At 57.1% G+C, this 22,247-nt stretch overlaps 1 protein-coding gene across 1 annotated transcript in view; it reads left to right on the top strand.

Moving 5' to 3' along the window:
• Positions 1-8,179: 8,179 nt before the first annotated feature.
• The window catches only part of SLC7A5 (solute carrier family 7 member 5), a 29,111-nt gene continuing 15,043 nt past the window's right edge, over positions 8,180-22,247 (top strand). Inside the window, exons 1-2 of the mRNA XM_061138341.1 lie at positions 8,180-8,734; positions 20,925-21,050. Of these exons, the coding sequence (XP_060994324.1) occupies positions 8,203-8,734; positions 20,925-21,050 (658 nt within the window). The 5' untranslated portion in view covers positions 8,180-8,202. The remainder of the gene's footprint in view (positions 8,735-20,924; positions 21,051-22,247) is intronic.

Raw genomic sequence — 22,247 nt, 5'->3', positions numbered from 1 at the left:
TCTCATGAGTCCTTTGTCCCTCTTCAAGCGGAACAGCACGCTGCTCCCAGGGACTGAGGTCATTGTGTGAGGCAGGCTTGGGTCTCCTTTAGTAAACATTCTCTTTATGACAAAACTGCTTACTCTTGTTCCCCTTTCTTGAGATATGGATTGCCTCCTGACCTTGTGACTAACATTACCCCTTGTTCCCTTGTTAATGGTTGCTGTACGTTTGTTTTTCTGATCTCTATCATTCCCGAAAGAAGTTTCATGTACCACAGCCTATATATACTCATAGGAAAATCATTAAGGCACCTTTGCTCCATCAGAGCTTAGGTCCCCAAGTCTTTTTTGTCTCTCTCTCTCTCTCTTTTTCTGGCTGACTCTCTGGAGCGTGGAGACCCGTCGTGCTCACTTTTCTGCCCGGGCTTCTAAGACCCCCTCGAGAGGGCGCCTGGTGCCTTTGTGAGCAATGCAAGTCCTGTGTCAAGGATTTTATTGGTCCTCTGCGTAAACCAAGGGATATCAGCCTCTTTCTCTCTTTCACTTTCTTGTTGTCGACTCCGTACCACAAGGTTCTGGTCCATTAAAGGACCCCAACAGGAGGCCTGCAGTCCGATGTCAGGGCCAAGCCCCCTGCAGCCTGAAGGGGAGGGTCCTGCCTGCCTCTTCCGACTCCCGTGTCACCGATGGCCTTGGCTTGTGGCCGCGTCCACCCAGCCTCTGCCTCCACCAGCACCCGGTGTCCGTTGTCACGTGGCCGTTTCTTATGAGGATACCAGTCCTATGGGGTTAGGGGTCACCCTGCTCTGAGATGACCTCCTCCTAACTAGTTCTACCTGCAGTGGCCCTATGTCCCGAGGAGGTCAGGGGTTAGGGGTTAGGACTGCAGCGCCCTGTTTGGCGGGGACACTCTTCAACTGTAACAGTGCGCAGGGCAGCAGCACATCCCAGAGGAGCCCCCCACCCCAGGGCAGGGCAGGAGGGGAGCAGAAGTGTAGACTGCACTTTATCCATGTGAAGAAATCAGACTAGAGTCCAGCGGCCAGTCCTTTGCTGGTCAAGCCAGGCACCTGGAGCAAAGCCCAGGAGGAGGACTCTGCATCACAAACCTAGACGTGCGGGGGTAGGACCCAGACAGGTGGCCAGGCTTGACCAGGGGCCCGCGCTTGTCACGGGGTGGCTGTGGGTGGGCCACATGTCTCCTCTGACACTGGGTTCAGCTGAGCCCTACCTGGAAGGTCAAGGGCAGAATCGGGGCACCCAACTGGCCGGTCCCCAGGCCCCGAAAGGTCACTGTCTGTCTCACCCTCACACCGGCCACCAGCCACAGCTCTGTCAGGAATGGGAGCTTCACCTTGCTGCCTCACCCACCACCCCCCCACCCAGAGGCCAGAGGTGATGCCGTACCCTGCGTGGATGGGGACCCTGAATCCAAACCCAAGTTGTGTTTCCCATCCCCCCATCCCGAAGCTCCATTAGCCTCTCCAATAGACGCAGAGGCAGGGTTTGAACCCAGGGCTTCTGACTGTAGGCCTGCATGCTTTTTTGCTTTTTTAAGGTACAAATCCACGTAATAATAATAATCCTGGCTTCCCAGGTGGCATAGTGTTAAAGAATCTGCCTGCAATGCAGGAGATGCAAGAGACATGGTTTCGATCCCTGGGTTGGGAAGATCCCCTGGAGAAGGAAATGGCTACCCAGTCCAGTATTGTTGCCCAGAGGATCCCATGGACAGAGGAGCCTGGTGGGCCACAGTCCCTGGGGTCTCAAAGAGTTGGACACGACTAAGCACATACACACACATAATATGAAGTTAACCATTTTAAAGTGAACAATTTGGTGGCATTTAGGGTGTTCACACTGTTGTGCAACCTTCACTATCATTTGGTTCCAATAAGTTTCATCACCACAAACCTGCTGCCACTCACTCCCACGCCCCTCTCCCGCCCCAGGTACCACCAACGCACTTGGTATCTCTCCAGCCTCAACGTCCTTTGTCATGTAAATGATACCAGACACTCCCAAGGCATCCAGCCACTGCACTGAGCAGAGGGTTTTCCCAGTTCGTCCTCATCATGGTAGGTCAGTGACTCACTCCTTTTTATGGCTGAACTGGACAGTCTCTTGTGTGCATGGACTGCCTGCATTTATCCATTCATCCATCCATTCCCTGATGGCCAGTCCTGAACTCTCAAGCCCTGTTTGCCACCACAGTATTGCTTCCCTAGACCCCTCAACGAGCAGGGCCGGCCTTCTGAGCACATCAGTCAGCCCCCACAGCGGCTGCCACAAGCCTGGAGCCTGGGTGCCAGGCAAACTCTGATTTTTCTTTTTTTAACTTAGTGGAGACCACCATGGAAAACCTAGCCTTGGTGTCTCCAGCTTTGTTTCCACTGTTACTCAAAATCCCCAGGCCTTGGTTCCACTCAGAATTATAGACAATCACCATGTCCACCCTGCAAACTTCAGAAAATTGGGTGACCTTGCTGAGCAACTGGAGGGCGCTGGAAAGCCTGTGTGGGGGAAGTCACGGAGCCTGCCCTCCACAAGAATGGGGGGGTTTCCAATGAGAGAAATGAAACTTTCAGGAGCCCCCAGGAGAGCTAAAATAAAGCTACCTGTGGCCAGAAGAAGTCACACTCATCAATCTGGTCCGGAGGGCAAGTGGCCTGGTTGGCTGAATGGGAGGTCACAGCATCACAGCTACGATCGAAGGCCCACGGTGGGTCTGAACCTGGCTGACCACTCAGTGAACTCCCTACCTGTCTTATTCCTCCAGCCACAATCGGGGTCAAGCTATGGCTGATGCAATAATTAAATGACATAAAACATCTTCAAGTCCTGGTTTGGGCTCAACAGTCAATGTGACGGTGATGCCACACATGTGCTGGGGAAACAGAACTGAAGTTCTGAGACTGCTGAGGGCCGTCCCCTGTTCACACATGCAGACAGGAAAAAACTAACAGCGGAGCACCACCAAAGCATGGCTGTTAAGAACGAGTTTCCTGAAGAGGAAAAGACACTTGCTACATGAAAAGGACACAAACTTGAGTCCCATACGATTGCGGACAGACACAGCAGGGCAGCCACATGAGGCAGGGTGGCTTCCACATCAGTGAAGGGCTTATCGGGTACATTTTTTTCCAGGAAAAAGAGTGAGTTGAGAGAACGATTCAGGCCCTGATAGGAGTCTGCATACTCAGGCCATCACCCTTGGATTCTGCGGAGGAATTACAACCACAAATCTTGAGTGGCAAGAAGGCTGAGACTGTTACAGCAAGCAAAGAGACATCCATTTACCAGTGTCCCAGGCTTCTGCCTCTTCGCCACCATCTGCGGTTGCTTCCAGCGAGACAGAGCGATGATATAGGTCAAGCTAGCCAGAGAGGGAGGCTGCTAACTCTTGCACTCTCTGAGAGGCTGACACAGTGTCTCACTGAAACTTGAAACAACGTGAGAAAGAAGCACCATTACTCCCCCCACTCTGGTGCAAATGTGGAAGGCGAGGCTCAGGCTGACCCCTCACCCCCACCCCCAGAGCACCCCCTGGAGCCTGGGCCACCAGCCCATCCGCACATACAAAGAAGTGCAATTCTGGACCAGCTGTCGAAGCAGGAGCACCCTGAGTGCCACCCAGGGGCACGGGCACCATCTTGGGGATGCCCTGCCTGTCAGAGCCCAGGGTCTGTAGGTGACGCAGAAAGTCACTCGCTCTCAGTCTGTTTCATGGGCTGTATGTATGCATAGACACAGCAGGCTTTGCTTCCAGTGAAATGCACCTCCCGACGACTTTTGCTTGGAATGCCTGTAAAGAACATTGACTCCACTTCTGCTGATTAAAGATTTTTTCAGACCATTCAGTTCTCCCCAACTGTTTCTTTCCCAAGGTGAAAAATTTCAGAGTTTGTCCCTCTCCACAAATAGGCAGAGACCAAGCCAGACAGGCAGAAAGGCGTCTTCATAGAGACTCGTATGTTCCCTGAGGAAGATCATAAACCAGGGCAGGAGAGAAGGGTGCAGCTGGGTTTGGAAAGGGAGGCTGAACTACAGGCTGTTTCTGTGTTTGTGACTAAATTTTCTTTCAACGTTGGGAGTTTGTGAAACTGAGCTTTTAAACAAGATTCACCATGTAAAGAGAGTATGTTTCACTGTAGATAGTTTAGGAACAATAGAGAAATAGAAAGAAGAAAAGGTCATATAGCATGTGCATGTCCCCCACCCACAAACACACACACATCTGAAGGTGGCTGCTGTTACCATCTTGGTGTAAATTTCTTTGATTTTCCAGCCACTTTATAGGCACTACTACTACTACTGGGGGTTGAGTTGTTCTTTTGGGATAGACTCTGATCTGAGCACTCCCCACATATCAGTTCATTTGCAATAGGTACTATTATTCTCATTTTACAGAAAGTGAAAATGAGGCCCGGAGTGGGGTAGGTCTGCCCAAGTTCCTTCAGCAGGTATGCAGCAGGCCCAGGTGGGGACTCGGGCAGTCTGACCTTCAAGCCCATGGTCTCTGCCGCTGCTGTGAAATCGTCTTCACATATTCTTTGCCCCCAGTTTTATTGACATATAGCCTGGTGCGCATTTCAGACATACAACACAGTGATTTGATGTGTGCTTATTTTGCAATGTGATGACCCACATAAGTTCAGTTCTCGTCCACCACCTCGCATATCTCCACCCTTTTTCTTGTCATGATAGGTCTTCAGATCTACTCTCTGAGGAGTTTCCAAGTATGCTGCACGGCATCATTAACTATGGTCATCAGGCTGTACATTAGACCGCCCCTGCCGGGACTTATCCATCTCATAACTGGAGCTTGTGCCTTTGTCCACCTTCACCCGCTTCACCACCACCTCCCCGTTTTCTGCAGCCCACATTTTGCCATGAGGAATCTAAAAATTCACTGAAGGTTTGGAAATAACAGGAGAGAGTTCAGAGAGCCAGCAGAAAATCTTCAAGGCAGCTCCTACACTGGCCCAACGTCCAGCCTACCCTTCCTGGGACGGGGTTTTCTCTCCCAAGGCTGGACCCAGAGCTGCCAAGTCCCCAGACAGGAGAGACTTGCCCAAAGGCGTCATAGTGTGCAACCCCTGACCCAGAGACCCAGCTCCTCCCACTGAAGTGTGTTGACACTGGGCTCAGCTTCTCCAAGGCCAACACTCCCTGTTCCAAGAGGCCCTGGGAAAAGCTCCTCCGCAGAAGAGGCAGTGACCTTGGGCCCAGATTGCATCCTGCAGCTGAGAATCAAACTGCTTGTTCCTCCAAATGTGGCAGCTCTCCCAGAGCTCAGCACGTACCTGGGCTCCACCAGAGCACCCCCAGGGCCCACCAGATAGGACTCTGGAACACTGCACTCCATTGTTTCACTCATCTGTATGTCAAGAACACATTGTGCTTAGAGGTGTACCTCCAGGTTTTTAACGGCTGTGCTGGATCCCACCACACGGATGTAGCAACCAAAGCAAGTCCCCAGGAAGTTTGGATTATTTCCAGAGTTGGCGACTCCGTTCTTAAAACTACAATAAACAATCATGTAGCCAAAACTCAGCACACTCCTTACCACCTTAGATCTATTTCTGCAAGTGGAATTACAGGTCAGGTGAGACACATGGTTTTAAAGTTTCTGACTGAAACTCCCAAGCTCTCCCTGTAGAAATGCCCGAGTTATTCTCCACCAATCCTTGTGAGAATCAATGACATACCTCTTAAGAAACTACTGGCTAGCACTGAAAAGAGTGGGCTTCCCTGGTTGACTCCGTGGTAAGGAACCCTCTTGCTAATACAGGAGACCCGGGTTTGATCCCTGGGTCCGGGAGATCCCTTGGAGAAGGAAATCGCAACCCACTGCAGTATTCTTGCCTGGGAAATCCCATGGACGGAGGAGCCTGGAGGGCTTCAGTCCATGGGATTGCAAAGAGTTGGACACTGAGGGACTAAAACAACAACTGAAGGGTTCCGCAGAGTGAGCAGAACTGAACCTGCCTGGGATAAAAAGTTGCCTTGTTGTCCACCAGATGGTGCTATTAGCTAAGGTTTTTGCATCCTGCATGCCAAGTCTGCTGTCTCCTGCGTCTCCTGCATTGGCAGGTGAGTTCTTTACCACCAGCTAAGGTTCTAGATTTCCAGTAAGGGAAGTCTGAGGTACACACACACATACATATAGAAAAATCAAGTTTACCCTTGGAAATACAGTACAGTCTTATATGAAAACCAGGTAGAAACTGACAATGGTGGCACAGCTGCCATGAGATGGTGGAAACACCACTGGAGGTTGTCACCATCCAGCTATTAAGTCTTCTGCAGTTTCCCAGGAGCCCCCACGGGAGACACCAACAGTCCACGTGCATATCCCGTCCCTCCCGTCTCCCTTGTTAATTCTCACTCTAGGAAGGCTGTAGTGGAGTGGCCTGGTTCCTTCCACCTGGCTCTCTGGCCCCTTAGAGCCCTGGGCTTATCATGGTTGTTAATTTTACACTCTGATGTGCAATTATTGATTGCCTGTCTATGTCTGGAGGAGGTGCTCCAGGAGGTGTCTGCTCTGGGAGGACAGGTTGGAGGAGCTCGGGACCTCTCTTTAGAGCATTGCCAAATAACTGCCATCCCTGTGAAACAAATTTAGTGATAAATAAACCACAAGAAGAGAGGTGACAGAATGAGCACCACGTAGGTTCAGGGCACTGGTCAGACAAGTCCCGTTGTTCTGCTGAGACTGTTTCTCCTCATCTACAGTAACATCGGTAGCTCCTCTATTAAACGAGACTTTGTACACCGAGGACTCATGCCTGATAAAGGCTTGGAAAGTTTGCTTAGCTTTGGTTGGTCTGGTCTTTGCCAAGCAGCACCCTCTAAAAGGACAGTGGGAAGAACAAGAGCTGAGAGGTTATTCCTGATTCCACCAAGTCACTGACTTAGACATCTTGCAAGCTAATATTTGTGCTGTGTGATCTTCCAGCTGCCAAGGCTTGTGGAAGTGTTTGGTTGGAATACTGCAGATGAAGGGCTGGCCTGTTGGGGAAGCGGGTGAGAGGGGACGTTAATTTGGTGGGGGGGATGTGGAAGGTCCAAATAATATGCCATGGTTAACCACTCCCTGAGATGGGATTCTAAATTCTCTGTGCACATGTCAATTTCATCAGCAAGCATCTCTGACTCTTTCCTGCTTGCAGGCCTGCGGTGACTGGTCATCTTGCATTTTCTTCTGACTCTGAGCACTAGTTACCTGCTGCCCCTCTGACCCAGGTGCCTCTGGAGTCCTTCAAGGCTAAGGCCCTTTCACCCTGCGGACTGGTCTCCTTCAGGAAACCCTCATTTTGTCAATGTAACCAAGCTTTCTGCAGAGTCCGCTTTTCCCAGATTCTATGTCGCTGCTCCTCCAAGCCATGAGCCCTTGAACGCTGCTTACTGGCAAAGCGGTTCCCCCTGCGACAGAATGAGAATTTCCGAGCCCAGGAATGAATGAGCTCAGATACGACCTCAGCGCTCCCCTCTTCTCCGAGATCGCGCTCCCTCAGCCCTGGGATTTAGGGTCCCAGACCCAGCCTGGATCTCGAGAGCTCGCCACCCTCCCCCCCCACCCCCACTCCCCAGAGGCGGCTCTGACTTCTTAATATACTCCCCAAGTCCCCGGGATGAGCGGACCAAGCGGGGTCCTACCACCTCGGGCCTTGGCCGCCCTCCAGGGCGGCAGGTATTGCCTCCTCTGACTGAGCCCTCAAGGCGCCCCAAATCCCACCCATCCTCTGCAGTGGCCCTACCGAGGTCGTCGGCCCCGTTGTAACCCACCCGCTTCCGCTCGAGCAGCGGGGGTCCCCAGTGCACGCGGGAGGGGGGCGGGGATGACCAGGGGGCGAGTGAGCGGAGCGAGGAGTCCAGCGTTCCGCGCGCGCGCGGCGGATCCGGGATTCCTGGGACCACTTGGGGCCAGGGCCGCCAGCCATGCAGGTCACCGCGTGCTTCGCGTGAGCTGGGTGGGGGCGTCCAATGCTTCTCAACCGCTGCCTGGTGAAACCCCCCGGGGCAAGGCGCGTTAACGACGGCGGGCGGGCCGGGGGCGGGGCCTGCCCGATGGGCGGGGCCACCCCGGATATAAATGGCAGAGGTTTCTTGGCTGACTCAGCGACCACGCTGGGAGAGCTGGTCCTCTCCGGTGGGCGGCGCGCGCCCGGTGTCCGGACTTTGCCGGCCCTGCCCGGCCCGGCCCTGCGCGGCAGCATGGCGGGCTCAGGCCCCAAGCGGCGCGCAGCGGCGGCCACCCTCCCGGCGAACGAGGAGGAGGAACGGCAGGCGCGGGAGCGGATGCTGGCGGCGCGGGGCGCGGACGGCGCGGAGGGCGAGGTGACCCTGCAGCGCAACATCACGCTGCTGAACGGCGTGGCCATCATCGTGGGCACCATCATCGGCTCGGGCATCTTCGTGACGCCCACCGGAGTGCTCAAAGAGGCGGGCTCGCCCGGGCTGGCGCTGGTGGTTTGGGCCGTGTGTGGCGTGTTCTCCATCGTGGGCGCGCTCTGCTACGCCGAACTGGGAACCACCATAACCAAGTCGGGCGGCGACTACGCCTACATGCTGGAGGTGTACGGCTCGCTGCCCGCCTTCCTCAAGCTGTGGATCGAGCTGCTCATCATCCGGCCCTCCTCGCAGTACATCGTGGCGCTCGTCTTCGCCACCTACCTGCTCAAGCCGGTCTTCCCCACCTGCCCTGTCCCCGAAGAGGCCGCCAAGCTCGTGGCCTGCCTCTGCGTGCGTGAGTACTGAGTATCGGGCCCCGGGACACCGGCGGGCGCGGGGCGGGGTGGGGGTGGGGGGTTGGAGCTGGGGATGTGTTGCCGAGCCGTGGTCGCCGCATTCTGGGCCTTCCCCGCACTCCCGGACCATCCCGACACCCCGCGCCTCCCGCTCCCCGCCCCGGTCCGACCCCGCAGTTCTAGACTGAGGGCAATAGCCCCAATACCACGTGCGTTTCATTCATTCATTTACACACCACCTTGGAAACTCCGCAGTGAGTCACACACAGGGTCCCCGCCCTGAGCCTGTGGCCGGTAGCGCCTTCCCACTTGGTCCATCTGGAGCCTGTTTAGCTGACCCTTACTTACTTCCTCAGAGGCACCCACGTGGAGTGCCTGAGAAGCCTGTTTTTTGTGTCCTTTAACTTCCCCAAGCCTTACTGTTTGTGGAGAGAGATCCTAGGAAAAAAAAATCAACAAACGTCATTCAGACGTGTTCAGTCAGGAAAGGCTGACTCATACAAAACCAATAATAGTAAAATCGTGCAGCATTGGTGAATGAGTTGCTCTTTTAGACAATGGAAGGTTGCATCCTCTAACCAGTCTTAAAAGAGGGGTGCTTACCTGCAGCTTAAGTATGGCTTTGGGATCCCCAGCTGTGCTGAAATACAGCCCCTGAGCACAGTCCACATGTTGGTGGAGGAGGTCCCAGGATGTTGGTGGAGGAGGTCCTGGTATGTTGGTGGGCTGCTTTCTGGTGATATTTCAGGAAAAAAATTTTTGTACTGAAAGCCACACGATTTTCGTTATCTCTGTCTATGGCTGCAAACGTCTCGGCAGACGTGCAGGGTGGAAGTGTCCGGCCACCTGATTGGAGGCTCTGCCTAAACCTTGAGGTGCACAGAGGTGTGGGGCCAGCAGGGCTGGTTTCCCTCCAAGCCCCGAGACTCAGGGAGCCGTGCCATCGTTTGGAGCGGCTTTTAACCAGCAGTACACACTGGCGCTGTTGGAATTCTGGAACCTGGGCACCAGCTCAGTGTGTGTGTGTTGGGAGGGGGGCTTTCAGAGGCATACTCTGGGAAGTGGTGTCCCTGGGAAACCTGAGACACCCCCCCCCCCCCCCCACAGAGCTGCCGTGCCGGGGGAAGGGGACCTCTTGCCTTTGAGGGGAATCTCAGCAATGAACATCTCAGCTTATAAAAACCTTTGGCCCAAATCTAGGAACAGTGACAGCGATAGTTGATCTGCCTGAGGGAGGGGGAACCTGTGGCTTCCAGTGGGCTTCTCAGATGATGCTTTGGGCCGAGTGAGGAAAAGCCCCTCTTTGTTGACTTTCTGTCAGTAGAATTTTCATTGTCCGATTTTCATTGTTGCTAGGTCTTGTTTAATGTTTGGGCCCAGGATGTGATGGCATAACACTGCCTTAAAGGGCCCTTCTGTGATCTTGGAAAGTGGATCCCTCACTTTCTCAACCTTTTGGGTTTAAGCAGGTGAAGCCACGGAATGGATTTTGGAGCGGCTGTGGCGGGTACGCCCTCACCAGGACTCCTGTGGGTGGCAAGGAGGGTCACATAAGTTCCACCCCTTTCCCGTGCGAGCTGGGATGACGTTCTTCACGTGTCCATCAGCCGTTCTCTGCTTTTTTCCTCTGAACCACCCTTGCGAGTGTGTGTGTGTTGTATTTTCTGGTAGAAAAGGAGATTTTCAGTAACACAGGGATATGCTGTCTGAAGGAGGGAGCGCTGGTCTAGAGCCTGCCACATCTGGAGGGGGATGGGGGCTTGTCCGAGGCTGGCAGGAAGGTCACAACCACCCAAGAAAAGGTCTGCTCTTGGGTGCATCTGAGATGGCAGTGAAAAGCCACAGTTTCTAATTGTTTAATTATTGCACACAGGCCGGGTTCTAGAACTTCCCTGAGGAGAAAGGGCCCTCCACCACGCGCTCCCTAAGCCCCCCTTGTGGCAGCAAGCCCGTGCACCCCAGCCCAGCAGCCCACGGCCTGAGCCGATGCCTGGCGAACGGCCCAGGGGCCCACCCTTTCAACAGCATGTTGTGGAGCCGCAGTTTTGCCGGTTGTCTTTCCTGCCCCTGGGCATGCCCCAGGACAGCTGCTCTCTGTGTCTGGTGGCTCGCATTGGCTCTGGTGCTTAGAATGATCCCGCGGACAAAATAAATGGGGGAAGGTCCCTTTTCTTGTAGGTCTGACATGGAAATGACAGCGTGGGGCCGTTTCATGGTGCGACCCTGGGGTTTCCGTCTTTCTGAGTCATGAAGGTAAATGACACAAGCTCTGTGACTCTGCCGACAGCCCGGGAGTCTGCTGTGTGTCTAGGTTTGCAGGGGTCATCTATCACTTACTGATAGCACCTGAGATTCAGGTTACCCTGGGTTTTATCAGGGCGGCAGAGGTCACTCAGGTGAGTAACTGAGGATCTCTCCGGGCCAGACTCAGAACCTGTCTGAGTTGTGGACACAGAAGGTGACCTCGAGTCGCCCAACCTCCCCCTCTCCCTCTCCCACAGTCCCCTAGTTATCACCCATCTGGTGGAACCTGGCAGGTCTGCTGGTGGCTGAGAGCAGGACTCTGCATCCCCTTCCAGCTTGGTGGCCCTTAGTAGGCTTGGAGAGCACAGCCTCCCTCCTTTGCCCAGGGGTCGGATGGGGTTGCCAAGGCTCCCCTAGGGTGAGCTGGCCTGCCCACATCACCCTCACTGGGGCAACCCGCGTGGAGTGGGGGTGGGGTCCTCAGCTGTTGTCCTCAGGGACCCATGACCTGGGATATTTTCTACTAATGTCCGGTGAAGAACCTGCATTCTGCATGTGGACAGACTTGGGTTCTGTTTTAGAGGAATTCACGTGATCTCCCAGCCTATTTCTGCATCTGTGACTCCTAGTGTTTGTGGGAACTCTGCCATGACGTGTCTAATGCGCATGGCACCCCACACAATGGGTCACACCATGGCCGTGATTGTTCTTGCCCTCCATGTCTTGAGCTAGAAGCCATTCCCCGCACCCCCTTTTAGCGTGGGGGGTGGCGGCGTTTTAGCCCACCCCACTGGTGGCCCCTTCCAGCACTGGGGCAGCCATCACTAGCTAGCTCCAAGGCAGGATGGTCAGTTGAGGTCATGATCCGAAGAGGGTGCGTGTGGCAGCACACCCCTCCCCCAGGATTCCCGTTGTGGTCTCCCCTTCCTGGCAATGGGAGACCCTCCTGGCATGTCCACCACTGTGTCCTTGGGCCTCAAACCAGGCCTATCCCAGCAAGGCCGGCACACCATCCGCGCCCACTGCGAGCTGTCTGGATGTCTGCCAGCTGCCCGGCCTAAGCCCCTCACCTCGCGAAGCAGAGGCTTCTGGGTGTTTCCAAGGAGCTGGCGACACTGGGATTGCAGGCTGTGAGCTGAGTGCAGACGACAGCCGGGTAATTAGCCCTGAAATCCGACTTTCCCGGCCAGACATGAAAGCACTCTGGCCCAGTCACGGGGAGCGGGGGGTACTCGACAGAGCGCGTGACCTGAGGGAGGCGGGAGACACTGCATGGGCGTTTCTGACCCTTTTCCCCTGGGTCATGGGCCCCTTGATGATCCCGCAGAGTATGCAGACTCTGCCCAGAGATGTCCACCCCAAACCCTCAATCGCAGGTTCCCAGACCCCCAGGACTGCTGCCCCCATCTTGGCAGAAACACCCAGCCTTTGAGGTCTGCCATCCCCCCACTTAACTGCCAGGGACACAGGGTGTCCTCCTGAGCCATCTCTGTCACCTAGCGTGTGGGAACACGGCCGTGTCTGTGGTGAGGGTGGAGGGTGCCGGGGTCTGGGACAGTGTCCATCACCACGTCCAAGTGCCTGGTCACCAGGGGCAAACACTAGTGGATCTGAGGTTCGTTTCCTGGACTCCCTGGGAAACACTTCCCCCATATTCCACCCCCTGCCCCGTACCTTCCCCCACTGGGGAGTCAGACTCCTTACAGGGAGCTGTCTAGGAAAACATCATATTCCTCTCAAAACCTTCCCTTTGCAAATGACCTTCCAGAGCAGGGTGGCCAACAGCTGCCCTGTGCCACGGGCCCTGTCCTGTGCCCACGCTGGCCTCCAGTTCCTGTCCTCTCCTTCTGTGAGAGGTGCCAGGGACTGGGTGTACGTGATTCCATCCCCCCAGTTGGTGTGACCTTCCTGGGTCTGCTGGGTCTGGGTCTGGGGGAGCTCCCAGAGCACACCTGACCCCCCCGCCCCCCAGTTTTGCCCCTTCCCTTCCCCACAGTGGGACCACTGCCCCATCCAGCAGTGGTTTCTTGGCTCGTGGTTGGGGTCCTGTCTGCATCCTGGCAGGAGGCCCCCACCCAACTCTTTCCTTAGTCCTGGAGGAGTCCTGAATTCTTGCTTGGGAGAGCGGGCTGGGCGGGTGGCCTTGACACCCTCCTGTGCCGGAGGGAGTGGTGTCCATCCAGACCAGCCTCCAGGCAGGGGCAGTTCTCTGAGCCCCACCCACCCCACCCCCGGGGGATTTGCCTGCTCAGAAGCCTCCAGCATGCTGTAGGCAACCCAATCCGCCCTCTGAGTCACCCTAACCTTGGCTACTCGCTGACAACCCAGAGGAGAGTCACCCCAAGTGCAGCCAGTACAGAACTGAGGCCTCTGCCCAAGGCGGGTACGCGATTCAGCCCTCAGCAGGGACACAGGCTACAGGGCTGGGTCTTCTTCACCTGGTCCTCGTCAAGGACACCCTATCAGCTGAAAGGCTCATGAGGGCTCTGGCTGTGTGACCCAGGGCTGGGTGTTGGGCCTCTCTGGTCCTGGGTTTCAGAACCTGGAGCAGAGCAGCGCGGAGGGTGTGTGAGTTCCTGACCCATCGCAGCAGGGGTCCAGTTTCAGAAGGACTGTCCAGGCAAGAAATGACAGCAGGTGTGCCTGGCAAGGGGAGGGGGCAGGGAGGGGCTGTCCGATCAGGGGGTCTGGGCAGGTCACCAGAGTCTTTACGATCATGCATTTGTTCCCTGGGTTGTGGGGATTGGGGGGCGGGGGGGCGTCCCTCGAGAGTTGATGTGGCCCATCACAGGGGACCAGGGAGTGTCCTCGGGTCGTGTGGGCAGGGGGCTGTCTGCCTGCACTTTTGTGCGGGGTCCTCGGGCTCTGAAGTCAGCCTTGTGTAGTCCACATGAGGACTCGTGCTGGGTGTCAAGGCTGGGGCAGCCTCGCTGGGAGGTAGACACGCATGAATGGGGGTGCTCACAGCAGGGGACAGGCTAATCCACCGTCACTGCTCCCGAACATCCTGCTCGGGACCCCTGCCCCAGGGCCCCACCAACATGACAGGCTGCTTCAGAGTCAAGTCAGAACCTGCTCAGGCCGTGTCCTCTCCCCTCCAGGGATGTCAGTAGTGTGTGTGTGGTGGGGCCCTAAGAACTTGGCCCGGTTGATGGGTCCCCACCCTGACTGCAGTTGGGACCACCTGGTTGGGAGGTGTGACGCCCAGGCCCCCCAGGCTGACCAGGTCTGCAGTAGCACAGTGCGGGAGCCTGTCACAGGCACCAGGGCTGAAGACCCCAGGCCAGGGGCCACTGCACAGAAGTGGGACTCTGGAGGCCTGGATGTCCTCACTGCTCTCCCCTAACTAGCAAACTAGGTTGCGGAGTGGGGGCCGCGGGGTCCCGTCACCCTCAGGTGCAGCAGGTTTGCGGTGAGGTGGGGGTTTCCAGACCATAGCCATGCAAGCCGGGGATAGATACTAACTGGAGACACCCGCACACACAGCCTCGGCTCCTTAGCACATCTTCACTCGGCTGTGACCGCTCGGTTAACTTGCAGGCGCGCCAGTCAGGGCCTGCAGCAATATTTCCAGTTAGCTGATGAGGAAATACAGAGGCTCAGACCCGCTAAGTCACTAGCCCAAGATCACACAGCATGTGAGAAATCGACCAAGTTAGAAGGGACTCCTTCCTGTGGCTCCTGGGTGTTCTTGGGGTTTGGGGGCCCCCTTTGGGAACCTCTGTTTATTCTGCAGGGCTCTGCTTTGGAAGAAAGCAATAAAATGAGATGTGGCTATTTGTGGAGTTTCCTGCCAATTTCAGGGCTTGTGTGTCAGCAGATCTCAGACTGGACTGAACCTGCCTCTTTCTGGTGTGTTTGAAATGAAGTGTCAGTCCCAGTTTCAGACGCTGGCTGAGACTTCTGCCTCTGAGCAAGGGTGGGGGAGCTCTGACCGGGTGTCACCCAGCCCAGGTTAAAAATGGAAAACACGAAACACATGTTCCAGGGCTGGTCACATTTGAAAATGTGACTTGGCCTATTAGTAATGGTTTTCATAGGAAATCAGTGATCGACAAGGGCCCTGTCCTGACTGGACTGAGGTTTTGCATTTGCCTGCTCCTGCATCCACGGCCTGTCTCTGCAGAGACTGGACATGGGAATTAGATGGAGCCCTGGGTCCCATCCGAGCAGCCCCTGCGCCTGAAATTCCCTCATTTTCTTTCAGTTCTCCAGACTCTGGACGCTCCGATCTTGAGTGGCCAGTGGTGGGGTCGTGGGTGGTCCTGGAGCCGAGCTGTCGCCCTGCGTAGGCTCTGCACTCCAGCGCCTCTGGAAGTGAGGCTGGCCTCCTCAGATGTTTGGGGTATGGGTGGGTCCTGGGCATTCACTCTCTTGGAGCCAGTAAAGGGGAATTACACGTCATGAAGTCAGCTGCTAGTTCTCCATATGGGTGCCCTGGACAGCACTATCAGAAATGTGGGTTCTTGGGGATTTCCCTGGTGGTTCAGTGGTTAAGAATTCACCTTCCAATGCAGGGGACTCAGGTTCGATCCCTGGTCAGGGCACTAAGACCCCACATAAATCGGGGCAACTAAGCCTGTGCACAACTAAAGAGAAGACCACAGGCCACAACTAGAGATGCCCGTGCACTGCAGTGAGGGATCCCACATGCTGCAACTAAGACCCAACGCAGCCAAATAAATAAATATTAAAAAAAAAAAAAGAAAAGAAATGTGGGTTCTTGGGCCTGCCCAGTCAGGTGCTCTGGGAGGTGATACACTCAGTGGGACAGCAGTCTGTTATTGGGTCGGGCCAGTTAGGGCAGGAAGGGAAGAAATGCTGGGTGCGGGGCACAAGCCACCATGGGGGCTGGGCCTGGGCATGGGGGGCTCGCCCCAAGCCTAGAGGACGTTAGGGAGCCCAGGACCAGAGCCGAGGGCCTGGTTCACGGAATACCCTCTGAGCCCTGGGTCCCTGCATGCTGAGCGGATTTGGACAATAGGGTCAAGGCAGGACACACACCCCAGAGCGACTTGCTGCTTTTTCAGCAGTCAGCCCCACTGCCAGCCACTTGGGCCACTCAAGCCCGGGGTCACTGGCCACAGTCCAGGAGCCTTGGCCCACCTGCAGCCAGGGCTCCAGGTCCCGATGCCCAGTGAGTGACCCTGTTTGACGGATGGATGGAGGCTTCGACAACAGGCGGGCTGGCTGCCTGGGCCCGGGGCTCGTCCGGCCGTGGTTGCAGTGGTCAGCAACTGCTGCTCTCTGGCCTGGTACCAGCTGCTGCCCCAGGAGACCAGCTGACCTGGCTTCCTGCAACCCATGCGGCCTGCCAGCCACTTCCTGTCCCATCCCAGGGCCCACCGAGGGCTATCTTGGGGTGCCGCTGGGGGCCTGCCAGCAAAGCTCTGATAAAACGGTGCTCATCTCCCTGGCATCTCAGCCCCTTCCACCTATGTGGGGCCAGCAGTTACTCCTGGGCCTCAGACTGTCTTTTCCTCAAGCGTTGGCCCTTTTTTTATCAAGGACCCTAAAAAGAAAGCACCTCTTTCAAAGAGACTCACTGGTAGCTTCTTGATAGTGAGGTTCCAGGCTCTGGGGCTCTGGCCCATGGGCCCTTCATCCTTTCATTCTGGGGAGAGGGGGATGGTCCCTGCAAACCTGGGGACAAGGGAGCGTCCATGGCTGCAGCCTCCTCACAGACATGGGGACAGTGGCTGAATTTTCTGATGAGTGGGGGCAGCCAGTCACCACATGCTGTGGTTCTGGATGGTTCTGTCACCTGCCCACAACCTTGCTCTGGTGTGTTTGACCTCGATGCTCTGGTCTGTTTGACCTCGAGTCAGCAGAGGGGTTGAGGGTGAGGGACCCTGAGGACACTGAGTGGGGTGTAGACAGTGGATGCTCATACTTCACCCCAGCTGTTGAGGTTGTTATTTTGTTATTGGCATGCACAGAATCCAGGAGCAGCCCTGATAAGGCTCATCAGGGTTTTACCCTCAGTCAGAGAGGGAAATGGGTTTTGGTGTGTTTTGTTTCGGTGTTTTTAAGTGAAAACAGCCCCCGCTGTGTTTCAAGCCCAGCATCTGCTAGGGGCTGGGAGGCTTGCCCCCAGTGGCTGACAGCTGACAGCCTGTGTGTGAAGAGTTATCGGAGGTGGACCCCAGGTCTGGAGAGTGAGATAACCAGTCAGGCCGGGGTGAGAGGTCAGGCTGGGCAAGGCTGGGCAGAGCCTTTGGGTGCTGCTCAGATAGATAAGTGCCCTGGTGCACGCCTCCATCTGTATGCTCGCCCCGCTCAGAGCCCTTTCTTCTACCTGCAAGTCGGCATTGCGGGGTGGGAGTGGCTTGCGTTCTGCAGACAGGACTCTGAACTCAAGCCACCTGGTCAGCCAGGTTGCAGCTGGAGTTGGCGCTCCTGGTCAGGCTCTAAGCGTGGCCAGCGGCCCAGGGGGCCATGGATTGCGAGCCTCCCACCAGGCCTGCTGGGGGTTGTTCCTCACTGGGCATCATGTCCTGCCCTCCCAGACATGAGAATGGGTACAAGTGAGGGAACAAGAGTACAAGTGCAAGTCTATGAGTTTGTTGGGGGGGATGGTGACTTTGCAGGAGGTGGCTGGCCCTCTAGCAAAAACCTGAGGCCCCGACCCCCTTGCAAGGTAGAACTGGGGCGCTCCTGCAGGGCAGCAAGGTGCCATGTCACAGCCAGAAAAGGCCAGGACGGGCCCAGCCCTGAAAGCCTGTGGGACCAGCCACCAGGCCCCGCCTGCCCTGCCATCTGCCCACAGCCGCTCCTCTCCTGAGCCCACCAGGCTCTATCTTCCGGTCCCAGCTGTTGCCTGGTGTTTATCTGGGGGGTGTCAGCACTGGGAACCCCAAGGGGGCCGGCTTCCAGCCAGTGCCTGCCTGCTGGTGCCCTGGGGCGGACTGTGCCCCCTGCCCTGAAGCACAGGTGGGGGCTGCCCCTAACCAGGGTGGTGGCAGCAGAGGTCCTGGTTCCACCCGGATGACCCCTCCATCCGGCGGTGTGGAAGCTGAGGCGCCTTGTTGGGGTGATGGACTTAAAGCCAGGGCAGCCAGAGGCCGACCCAGCTTCCCAGACGGCCTCCCGGCCCTGCTGTCTAAGGCTGGGATGGGGCCCCATATAGAACGGACATTATGGGGAATATTAAAGCGTTTACTCTTGGGCCAAAGTCAATGAACATTAACGTCTCATTCTATGTTTTCATTCTTCTTTCTGTAAAAGAAAGGAATATTACAGAGTCCCCTTTGTCCTGAGATCCGGCCCATTTCCCTCCCTGTCTGAGACAGCTGAGCTCAGGGTCCACGGGTCCACGGAGCCCCGGGGGCTCCGGGGCTGGGCTTGGCGGCCACACCCCCTTCCTGGATCCACAGGGTCTAGGACACCTGCCGGGCAGGGCCCTGGTTCCCTGAAGGCGAGGCCCTGGGGGCCCTGGGGCTGGGCTTGGCCAGCCACACCCCCTTCCTGGATCCTCAGAGACCTCATCTGTGGGGTGGGGAGGGGAGCCCCCGCTCTCCTTGGGTCGGAGACCCCAAACCCCCTGAGGCGTGCAGAGACGACTGCCGCGAGGGCTGCTGGGCGGGGGCTGACTGCAGGCAGGAAGCGCCGGCTCCCCCTCCCCGCGCTCTGGCCACGCCCCTTCCCCCGCCCCACCCCGCTTCCGGCCTGGAGCGTGAATGGCGAAGTGATGCAATCCGCCAGCCTCTTGCTGCATGTGGAAACTGATGCCTCAGGGTTGTCACTTTCCACCTACGGAAATTGTAGGACTGCCCTCTGCCTGGAAAGGTTCCTCCTCCCCCCACCCTTCTCCGCCCTCTACTGTGTCCAGGCTCCTCCGCCCACTGGTGGGAGCGCACCTGGGCTTGCTCTCCCAGGGCCCCTCACCCAGGGTCCCAGCCACGTGGTGGGTTGCACCATCCTGGATGCTCAGGAGAAGGAATTCCCTGCTGCTCCACCTCTCCCCACCCACAGTGGGGGTGTGTGTATCAGAGGGGCCCCAGAGTCCCGGGTCTGCCCCTGTTATGGAGGACAGGGGTCCTCTCGGCCTCCGGCTCTCCTCTTCTGTGCTGGGAGTGGCGGCACTGATGTGCATGATGCAGGACAGCTGTCTTGGGGCTGATCTGGAGGGCCTGGACTGAGTGTGTGTCCACCCCCGAGCCACACGCTGAGGGTCACTGGTGCTGTTTGCCCCTTGCACATGTCGGCCCCTTCATCTGAGCCTCTCCCCGCCAGGGCTCAGCTCCTGCCGCTGGAGACAGCTTTGGTGCCCTGACAGGGGCTCTGCCCCCACGTTCTCAAGGCCTTGCATGGGCCCCACTGCCCTGAGGTGGCTGTCCACCACCAGCCTCTGACAAGTGCAGGACCACCACCTGGGAGCCCAGGGGGCCCGGCCAGGGTCCCCACGAGTGAGGGCCACTCGGGGTCCATTTATCACAGCCCTCCACTGTCGTACCTGGCGTGGGGAACATCTGAGGGTTTCAGTTTAGGAGCAGGGGCCAAAGGCAACTGGTTTTAAGACAGATTTCGACCTCTACTTTCTGGGGCGTGGCAGACAGTCCTGATCAGCCATTGCATCAGCCAGGCTTAGAGCAGCAAAGAGAAAAGGACAGGGAGGGTGGTATTCCGGTATCAGTTAATTTCCGAGAGAGAAGCTGTGGGCTGGGGCTGGTCCTAACCAGAGCTCATGGGGCCATTTCCTGTTTTTCGCCCACCTGGACTGTCGTAGCTCATCTAGTTAATTAGCGTGGATTTATTTCTTTGGGGGCCTTTCCCTCACTTTGTAAAAGTACATGTAATTAATTTAGCTGGGGAGGGAGCCACGTGGCACCTGCCAGCCCGAGTTGGTTCTGTCTGGAGAAGCGCTGTGTGCAGGGCATGGTGGACAGATGTCCTTCCCATGGGTCCAGGCTGTCCGGTTAATGTTTGACTGCCAACCCTCCCATGATAAAAGGCCCCATCTGCGCCCTGGCCATTCCCCTGGGCAGCTGGTGTCAGCAGCGGCATGAGGCAGAGCCACCCTAAGAGCCGTCAGGCCAGGCGTGTTTCCACGGGGGACACGGTGGAGGAGGAAGGCATGGGTGTTGGGGGCTGGTTTGTTCCTTTGTTTTCATCTCATCCACAAGGGACGCGGTGAAGGAGGGCATGGGTTGGGGCTGATTCCTTCCTTCCTTTTCATCTCATTCTGTTTGGTTGTGAGTTTACAGATTTGACTGCCTTCCCCCCAGCTCGCCAGGCCCCTGAGCACTCAGCCCCTGCCCCCACTCAGGTCTGGGGGTCTCCCCGGGTTCCAGGTGGGGCCTGCCTGTGTTGTTGAGTTTGTGGAGCCCGGCTTGCCTGCCCTGTGCCCCCGCCCCGCGTCCCCGCCCCGCTGTGGGGACTGCCTTGGGGTGGGGTCTTCAGTACCTGCTGCGACACCAGCAGCAGAGTTGGCACTGGTTCTCTGGTCTAACCACTGGGACCCCCGGCTGTGCATCTCCTTCAGCGCCCCCTGCACCCAACACCCCACCCCACTCCACCCCCGGCTTGTCAGGCTTAGGCTTCATCCGCTGTGTCCCTGGGGGAATCCTACGAGGACCCTCTGAAGAGAGGGTTCCCCCCTTAAGAGGTTAGGGTGTCGGGTAAATTGTGCCGAAGCGTCAGGTGGGAGCAGAAAGGTGACTGCGTGCACACACACCCCCACCGTAGCAGCTTGTGCTCCTCAAGGGCGCCCCCTGGAGGGACTCAGGTGCAGGTGGAGGTGTTTTGATTCCCTGTGGGAGGTTGAAATCTGTCCATCAGGAAACATTCCCTTCTGGCAGCCTGGGGGCACCTGGGCTCGCAGCCTGTGTCCTCGGGTCCCCTCCCTTCCAGAGTCCAGATGGTCAGACCCAGGGAAGGGGCTGGGGAGTGCCTGCCCCTCTGCCCGCGTTTCCACAGCACTCACTTGCTGCCCTGTCTCCACAGTGCTACTCACGGCCGTGAACTGTTACAGTGTGAAGGCCGCCACCCGCGTCCAGGACGCCTTTGCTGCTGCCAAGCTGCTGGCACTGGCCTTGATCATCCTGCTCGGCTTCATCCAGATCGGGAAGGGTGAGTGTGCCTGGGGTGGGGGTGCTGTCTCTGGACACCAGGCCCCAGATCCACCACCTTGGCTAAGGGGATTCACTGGAGTCAGTGGGTCGGGTGGTCCCAGGGGATCGCTGATGCTGAGGTAGGCCGAGTGAACGTGGTCACCGGCAAGTTGTCAGTCCCGAAGCATTGGGAGAAATGGGTCTACCACGCAGACCATAGTCCCCTGTCCACACAGGGCGGGCATGGTGGTGACGGGGGATCGAGGGGCGAGCTTGGCAACGCACCTGCCGTGTCAGGAGTGTGGCCAAGAGGTGTTGTTGCCAGAACTGGTGGATCCTCCACTTGGGAACGTGCCCCCAGCCCTCTGCAGGGCCCAGGTGCCGTGTGGATGCCTGCCCGCCATCCCCACCCCTCCCACGATGGCCACCCACGTGGCGTGATGGGTGACCCGCAGAGTTTATCCGGGGGGGGGCACGGGCAGGTGGAGTCGACCCCGTTTCTGAACGGGGGTGTCTCGGTGAACAGAGGCACGGCTGGACGGCAGGCCAGGGTGGCCATCTGCTCAGCTGCCTCAGTTCAGTGGTCCTGCAGGGCTGAGATCCCCATCCCAGCCCTGTGTGTAAGGAGGGACCCTGGAGCCTCACTCTGCATCTGGGTGCTGATAGAATCGGGGCCAGGAGGTGGGAGACCAGCCTGTGTCCCCTGGCTTCCTGGGATCTCACGCCCCAGCATTTTCCTGAAGACAGGACTGTGTCTAGAGCACACTGGTCAGGCCAGGCTCCAGGTGTCAGGGGGGTGACAGCTCTGAGGGAGGTGGTCAGGGCGGAGGGGGACTCCCTGCCGTCTGGAGCTTACGGTGGGAACCAACAGGTGGGAGAAGAAACCCCTCCTGTGCCACCAGCCTGTCGTGCTGGGAACTGTGTCGAGTCTCCTGAGGAGGAGGACTTGCTGAGGGAGGTTCGCTTGGCTGGTGTGATAAGATGCAGGGGGACTAGACTTCTGTGAAAACAGATTTCAGCAGGGATAGCAAAGAGCTTTTGTTCAGCTTGAATACATAATGTGTTTATAATTCTGTTGCCGTCGAAAACATCCTCCCCCGAAGCCATTCCTTTCTGAACCTGGGAGGCAGTGCAGCGTCTGCAGAATTCCTGTCTACCGGGTTTTCCTCCAGATGGTCCCCTCCCTTCTAGAGGACTTTGTGGAAACCACCCTTTC

The sequence above is a fragment of the Dama dama genome, chromosome 4 (assembly GCF_033118175.1).
Source record: "Dama dama isolate Ldn47 chromosome 4, ASM3311817v1, whole genome shotgun sequence".
In the NCBI taxonomy this organism is placed as follows: Eukaryota; Metazoa; Chordata; class Mammalia; order Artiodactyla; family Cervidae; genus Dama; species Dama dama.
This window is presented reverse-complemented; position numbering and strand designations above follow the sequence as displayed.